At 53.2% G+C, this 7,379-nt stretch overlaps 1 protein-coding gene across 1 annotated transcript in view; it reads right to left on the bottom strand.

Moving 5' to 3' along the window:
* Positions 1–6,495: 6,495 nt before the first annotated feature.
* Positions 6,496–7,379, bottom strand: part of CTRL (chymotrypsin-like) — a 2,236-nt gene continuing 1,352 nt past the window's right edge. The window contains exons 3-4 of the mRNA XM_009319949.1: positions 6,857–6,990; positions 6,496–6,661 (exon numbers count right to left, since the gene is read on the bottom strand). Of these exons, the coding sequence (XP_009318224.1) occupies positions 6,500–6,661; positions 6,857–6,990 (296 nt within the window). The 3' untranslated portion in view covers positions 6,496–6,499. The remainder of the gene's footprint in view (positions 6,662–6,856; positions 6,991–7,379) is intronic.

Genomic DNA, 7,379 nt, shown 5'->3' with positions numbered 1-7,379 from the left:
CCTGTAGGTTAAGAGATGGCAGGATGCTCCTCTCGGAGGGCTTCTGGTTTTGAGCCGTCACTCGTAAGAGTCTTCTGCATGTTTGGAGCATTGCACCCAGGCACTGTGATCTCTTTTTCCCTGCTGGGTGCTTTCATGGCCCTCCCCAGGTTATCTTGCACGTTTACCCTTAAAATAGGTATTTTTGCCTATGCGAGGAGGTCAAACTGATGAACTGAGCCAAGACCTCTAGAACCTGAGACCCTTTCCTTTAACCACTAGACCATCAAAATGCACAGATGTTGTGCAGATGTCGTCCCACGCTGTTCCTTCGTGCTTTCCCTTGCGGGGGAGGAATGAAGGTGGAGAGGAGGTCAGGACGTTGAGCTCTGGTCTGACCAAGCTTGTTTCTCCACCTTCACAAAGCAGAACAAGAATCCCCTCATCTGTGACAATTTTTGCTTTATCGCTCTTTTCAGCAATTGGTTTTTCACCAGGAGAAGTTCAAAGCGATGTCATTTGTGGTGAGTTTGGGGTGGAATATGTTTTGGGAAGCGAGATGTTGCTATGTAGGTTCCTGACAGTGTCGGTTTTCTGTGACGATACTCTATGACCAGGGAGGAGAATTGGCAGAAGGGAGGATCCTTCACATACACATGAGCATTCCGAGGTAGCTGCAGCCTGCCTCTTTGCGGTATGGAGGTGTGGTCCTCGGGCATCCCGTTATTAGGGAATTGCACCAAAGAGGACCAAGTCTATCCCATAAGGGGCTTTGGCTTTTCTAGAAAAAGAACTCTCATTCTCTCTACAAACGCAATGTTTTCTTGTTTGCATGGAAAAATCAATGTAAACATGGGGAAAATCTCTACGGGCTTTCCTTCCATCATTTGATTATAACACCTTTGGCTCAATCCCTCTTCTTCTTCTATATTCACTATTCGCAGGAACCCAGACAATAACACGTGTGGGCAGAGGGGAGACTAGCAGAGCTCCCTCCAGGTGTCCCTTGGAGCCCTCGATGATCTTCCCGTTTTCACTCTGTCCGGAAAACTGCCGTGGTCCAAACGCTACATTGCAAGGTCCAGCTCAAGAACAATTCCTCGGGTGCTTTCATCCTTGCAATTGTGGCACGTTTTCAGCTGGGTCTGGTGGGGAGGACAGGCAAAGTGCTGTAATTTTGAGGAGTAATTCAGGTGCCTTCAATCTGTCCGCTAAGAAGCTCTTCACTGTGAATTATCTCGATCATCTGTCTTTGTATATATTCCACAGGAGCATCTCAGTTTATCTCAAGTCTCAGGAGTTTACACTTTTCAGGAGCGCCTTGCTTGGGGATTTTGGAAGCTAAAATCTCTCTGAAATGTCTTTTCTTTCATTTCATTTTTAAGCCTCTTTCTTTGGCTCGTAATGGCTGTTCCTAATTTGGCTCGCAGGGTTTTTTTTGAAGGCTTCCTCTGAATTAGCCGGGAGAACGCAGGTAACAGATGCGTGTTCCGGGCCATTGCTGAGTTGCAGTCTTGATATTAGCTGGGGTGCAAATCTCTGTAGAGGAGCGCTTTCGTTTCCCGTTACTTCTGTTCGTACAATGAAAATGAAGCTGGAATGACACCTAGTGGCAAATTGTAGTGTGTCCTTGTCCCAGTACAGCCCACTTCTGGTTACGTTCCCACTGTTTCTGGGCGAGATGCTCTGGGTTTGGTGTGCCGAGTGATGGTCCTGCGCCACACCTGCAGTCCTAGATGTTCAGCAACCTTCTCAGCATGGCACCGTTTTCTCCCAAAGAACAGCGTTTTGGCCCGCACAGGGACGAGCACGAGCCCTTGTGCACCCACTGGGAAGGGACCCTCGATGCTGGGGAAGAGACGTGTGCGGTCAACCCCCCAGTGGCTAAAGGAGACGCTCACCAGCACCCCGCCTTGGGGAGGCATCCGAGGGGACACTGGGAGAAAGCAAAGACTAAAGATGCTGAGGCTGGAAGCGGGGGGTTTGGGACTTTCTCCCATCATGAGGCACGATGGAGCAGCCCAGGGTGTTGCTTCTCAGCGTATTCTGTTTCGGGGAAATGCAGCTTTAAGGAGTAACGGGAATCACGGTTGATTGTCTTTTGGAACTTAGCTGTACTGTGTAAAACAATCCCGTCGTTTTGTCCTGGGAGTTTGGCTGCTCTCTTGGGGGAGAGAATTACGGCTTCAAAGAACGTGGCCTGTTGATTCTTTGATTTTTTTTTTTTTTTTTTTTGGAGGGGTTTTGGAATTGAATGTGAAAAGGTCTTCCAGAAATAACGTTAGGTGGTCTGCAGACTTGCATCCAGATTTTTGAGTATGTAATGGTATTTTTCTGTGCATTTTGCTAAAACAGCAATTACTTGTCCATGTTTGATTTACTTCTCATCCTTCTCAAGCTTCTAAAAACCAACGTGTCAACCCGGTGGCGGTAGAAACCCCCCCCTTCCTTCAGCCCAGAAGAAGTCTCTGCTGTTTAACGCTGAGATTGTGATAGCATCCAGATGCTCCTTGCCAGTTCCTGGACTGCGTTGTTCCTGGAAACGAACAACCATACGTGAGGGACAGCTTTATAGCCTTGTGATGAGCGTGAGCCCAGACAAAAGGGCTCTGACCTGCTGGCTTCGGTAGTGATGTGGAAACCAGCGGCGGCTTAGGGCCTGCGTTACTTATTTGTTTTGGAAATGATAAACCCTCAAACTCTTAACTTCTTTGGAATTTGGATATTTTCTTCTTTTAGATCAGATATTTTCTGCTCTGGTAACTTACATTCTTCCTTATACCCTGCTCTGTTTCTCAGTCCTGTTTTCTACCAGGGTGTTTGGCTGAAGTACTAGTGTTAAGTCAACTTTTATGTAATGCACAAACTGGAACAGGCATCGTGGTTAACTCAGCTACTGGGCAGCACCTCTGGATTTGGCTCTGCAGGAGCCCTGGTGAGTCCTGGGGCAAGGTAAAAGCATCCGTGTGGTGCCTTGCAGGTGGGAGAAGGCTCCCTTTGAGGACCCTGCAGTGCCGGCTCAGCTCAAGATGATCTTGTACAACCTAGGACAGCTAGTGCGTGGCTGTTACAGGCCTCTTACTAGACTGTGTGGGGCCGTAGTCTTATTTTAAGTGGCGATACTAAAGATTTGGAGGGTTTGAGGTAGGGTAAATGAAAATCTCAATTGCTTGACTTATTTTAGTTTTCTAAATGATGCAAAGCAACACAGAGATTGGCTTTTGGAAGGGATCACACCCTCTGGAGGAGTCGCAAACCGTTTTCTGGCAGCAGTGTGAGCCCTTGGATTTGCAGGGAGGGTGGTCGTGTCCTCACCAGCTCGGCTTCGTCCTGGAAAATATCACAAAGTGCCTGTACCACTCGGTGCGGGATACCCAGCCCCGAGTTGCCTACACCACTCTCGGGAGGTTTTTGGTGCTTTTTCTGGCCGCTGGGTCTCCTCTTTCGGCCTGGATTAAGAATGCAGCTCTTGGGTGCTGCGGAGGCAGGTGCCTGCATGTCAGCTGTGCCTTACTGAGCAGTAAATTTGCCAAAAAAAAAGAAAGAAAAAAAGAAAAAAGTGAAGCTGCAGGGATGCGCGGTGGCAATGGCATCACGGAGCTTGGTACCTTCCACCCTCGGTGTCCCTGTGGTGGGGGGATCACGGGAGGCAACGGGCTGCTGCCGGCCTGATGACGTTTCTTCCCTTCTCCCGCTGTCCTCCCCCGCACCGTAATACTGTAGATCCCTCGTGTGTGACGGGCGAGTTACTCGCTGCCGTTGCAAATAGCGTTGCGCTGTGTTTCTCTGCTGAGTGTGGAGGAGATCCACAGCCCCAGCGAGGTGCGTTAGAAACAAGCAGCTCCTGCGAGCACGCCCAGACGCCCTGAGTTTTCCTGTTGCCTTTCACTGCGGAAAGACACCTCCCGGGAAGCTCTCGGGACCAGAGGTCTTCCGGCACTTGCTGTTATTTTCGGTCACCAAATTGCCGGTGCTGGCTCGGAACGGTTTGGAAGTAAGTCCGGTCGCGTCCCGTTAGTCTCCTAGCAGGGCTGGTTCGAGAAGCAGCCAGTCCTGTGCCTTGCCTTTTGAGTCCTGTCTTTACCCTAAGGACTGTCTTGTAGGATGAGGTCCGAACCATTGTAATTAGTCTGTAACGTTACGATTAGAGTGTACAGAATTATTTATTTTGTGTACTCGGTCTGCTAAACATGTAAATGTATTCTGTGTACCCCGTGGCTCTGCTGTCGTTACTGCTGGCTCGTGGATGGCGCACGGGCTGACTGCTGAAAGGCTGTGAACGAGGGTCAGTAAACGCATCGAAAGCCAGGAGCTGCTCGCCCCTCTGATACGTTCCTGGAGCACAGCAAGGAGGTACCAAAGTGCCCGTGAAAGAGTTTGCTGGTTTCTTTAACGCAGCTGCCAGGCCAGGACCTGCCTGAGGGAGACCTTGTGTGCGGGGCTGGGATGTCCGCAGGGACGCTCCAAGTGAGTTGGGCTCTCGGCCTCTTGCTGGAAGGCAGGGTCCGGAGGTTGAACAGGCACTTTGGGACATTTTCTTCACTTTTCTCTGACTGCAAGGTGAGAAATACCAAGGAAATACCCTGGTTTGCCTACAGCGACTCGCCACCTCTCCGGTTTCGCTCTGAGCAGCTTTTACTGACCAACAGGCAAACCTGTAATACCAAGTGAAAAATGCATGCTCCTTTCGAACCGCCGCCTCCTGGAGGTGGGGTGATTTTTCAGGGCCAAGGGGCCCCGTCCCAGCGGTGGTAGGGGTGACAGTGACCTGAACACAGGGAGCAAATGACCCGGTGCTTCAGTTCATTAATTCCTGCTTGCAGCTCCATGCGGCCACCGGTTTCTTCCGCCCTTATGGTCCATCCCCACATCTCTGACGTTCAACTGTCTTTAAGGTCATTTAGGAGCTAACTAAAGCCAAAAAAGAGTGCGCTGCTTTCATGTGGTGGGTTTTATTTCGGGTACCGCGGAGCGGAAGCACACTCTAAACGTCGTGGCAGACCCGTGGGACCGGTGTGTACCTCGTGCAGCTGCTACCGCCGGCCTTAGGGGAGGTTTGCAAGGAGCTCGGCCCCCGTGCCCTTCTCCCCTGAGTCCCAGGCGAGGCTTTCCAAGGCAAAGGAGCCCAAGCCAAGCAGCTTCACGAGTTTCTCTGCAAGCCCCTGTTCCCCCATGTCAGTTTGCTCCAGTTGCTCTTGCTCCCTGCAGAGCAGACCACTAAATGAAGCTAAATTTTAGCCAGCCAAGCTAAAACTTACCAGCCCTGGGCTGTACTTGAGCAGCTTTTTTATTTTTTATTTTTTAAACTCCAGCATATGGGCCGACCTTTTTGTCCTTTTACCTTCCACTCATGGTCTATAACCCTTCCCACGGGTACGTCTCTGTGTGGCGTCATGCTTTCTCTGCGACTGCTTGGTTAGAGAGCGATTACAACATTTTGGGGGCTGTGATGCACGCAGCAAAGGTTTTATATCGCGTTCACAACACTGGTAAAGAAAAAAAACCCCACGCCTCATGTTGGGATGGTCTGATCCTGCTCCTCTCCACAGCGTCCTCGTGACCGGCTCTATTTGGAGCTGCCAGGCACCAGGTTTTAACTCGTTGACCGTGTGTCAACACAAGACTTTTTTCTTTTTTCTTTTTTTTTTCTTTTTTTTGTACCTGCCATTGTCTCAAGACCCCGTTTGGGCGACAACGCTGCCTGCTTCTGAAAACCTTCGCCTGGCCTTGAATTTTGTTTTCAGCTTCAGATTTTCCTTTGAGATGGCCTCGAGTTTCCCGCCCTGTTACCTGGCAGATCTGCGCGTGTGAAGCAGCCAGCTGTTCTCCAGCTGACCCCCTCCATCTTCCCGAAGAGCCGGAGCTGCCCTTGGCATTTCTCCCTTCCAGCTCTGTGTTCCCAGGCTGTTACACAAGTCACAGCTTTAAATTGCAGGCAGGGAATCTTTTAAGATCCTGTGCCCCCACCAGCACCCGCCCTCCATCGCAAGCCGAGAGGTGCTGGCCGGTGCTCGGCCTGGTGAGCCCGCAGCTCCACAGTCCCTTCCCTGGTGGGACCGCTTGGTGCCGGAGACCTTGCACCCGGGTCGGTGGAAAGGACCATTCCAGGTGACTTCACCCACCCTCAGCGCTGCGGTGGTCTCTGGGCTGGTGCCGGGGCGTAGGTCCGCGTGCTCGAAGACCCCCTGAGCAGCCCTCGAGCCGCAGCCAGCCCTGCTCCCCCTCTGCCTGCGCATCTTGTCCTGCCTTCGCACCTCCCCAGCTGGGCACCGAGCTCCAGCTCTGGGAGGTGCCGGGGTTCAGGAGAGGAGCGCGGGGTGCCCCAGGTTTCCCCCGCGCGCCTTCTACACCGGTCTGCATCGCACAAGGAAAGGAGCCAGAGGCAGCGCTTGGCACAAGCAAATGCTGACATTTTATTATGAAGTGGGGTGCCTTGCTTCCAGCTCAGCCCCTTGCCGGCTCTGCCGAGCTCACCGTGCCGGGAGCAGCGCCCAGCGAAGGGATCCCTCCGGCGCTGACTCTATCCCTGAGCAACAACGTAGTCGATCCAGTTTCGGAACCGGCTTACGCGGGTGTAGATGGCAGGCATGTGGACGTTGCAGTTGCTGTTTCCCCAGGAGACGATGCCGATCAAGGTCCAGACGTTCCCGTTCTGGTATACCAGAGGTCCGCCAGAGTCACCCTGCGGAGAAGACGCCTCCTGCTTAGTGGTCCCGGCACGTGCCCCAAACTGGTCCCTGCCACCCCAGCCACCTGGTCCCCTGGACACGGCCAGGTGCTATAGCTTCCATCTCTGGCTCCGTAGATGCAAGACCCGACATGTCCTCCTCCTCCTCCTCCATCCTCCCCGCGGTGCAGCGGGACCTCGGCTCCTTACCTGGCAGGAGGAGGCGCCGACCCCGCCGGCACAGAGCATGGAGCTGGTGATCCGGTTGCCCCAGTGCTGCATGCACTGTCTCGGGGAGATCAAGGGCAGGGTTACCTGCTGCAGGCGCGCTGCCAAGGCTTGGGCTGGGGGAAAGAAGCACCGTTAAATGGCCCCGGTGTCAGCGGGTCTCCCGGGGCCTTTGGGAGCACACGGGCAACCCTGGGTGAGCTCCTGCTGGTGCTCCCAAATATGGGTGCTGCCGTGCAAAGCACCTTCCCCCTCCGTGCCAAAGTTACTCCTTCTTCCCCGGGCGTGATCGTCTCCTGCAAGCAGCCCCGAGCAAGGGCGAGCCCGTGCGCAGTCGCCCCTGGGGTACGCACGCATCCGCCGCCTCAGCACACACCTACACCCGTGCTTGCACCAATGGATGTGTATGCACGCTTGTACGTGCCCAGACAGGGTTACTCAACTGCCCAACTTCCCCCCTCCCCACATGCACACGAGGTGTCACCCCCCCGGGTGCCCACGGACC

This window comes from Pygoscelis adeliae, unplaced genomic scaffold, assembly GCF_000699105.1.
Source record: "Pygoscelis adeliae isolate BGI_AS28 unplaced genomic scaffold, ASM69910v1 Scaffold390, whole genome shotgun sequence".
Classification (NCBI taxonomy): domain Eukaryota; kingdom Metazoa; phylum Chordata; class Aves; order Sphenisciformes; family Spheniscidae; genus Pygoscelis; species Pygoscelis adeliae.
This window is presented reverse-complemented; position numbering and strand designations above follow the sequence as displayed.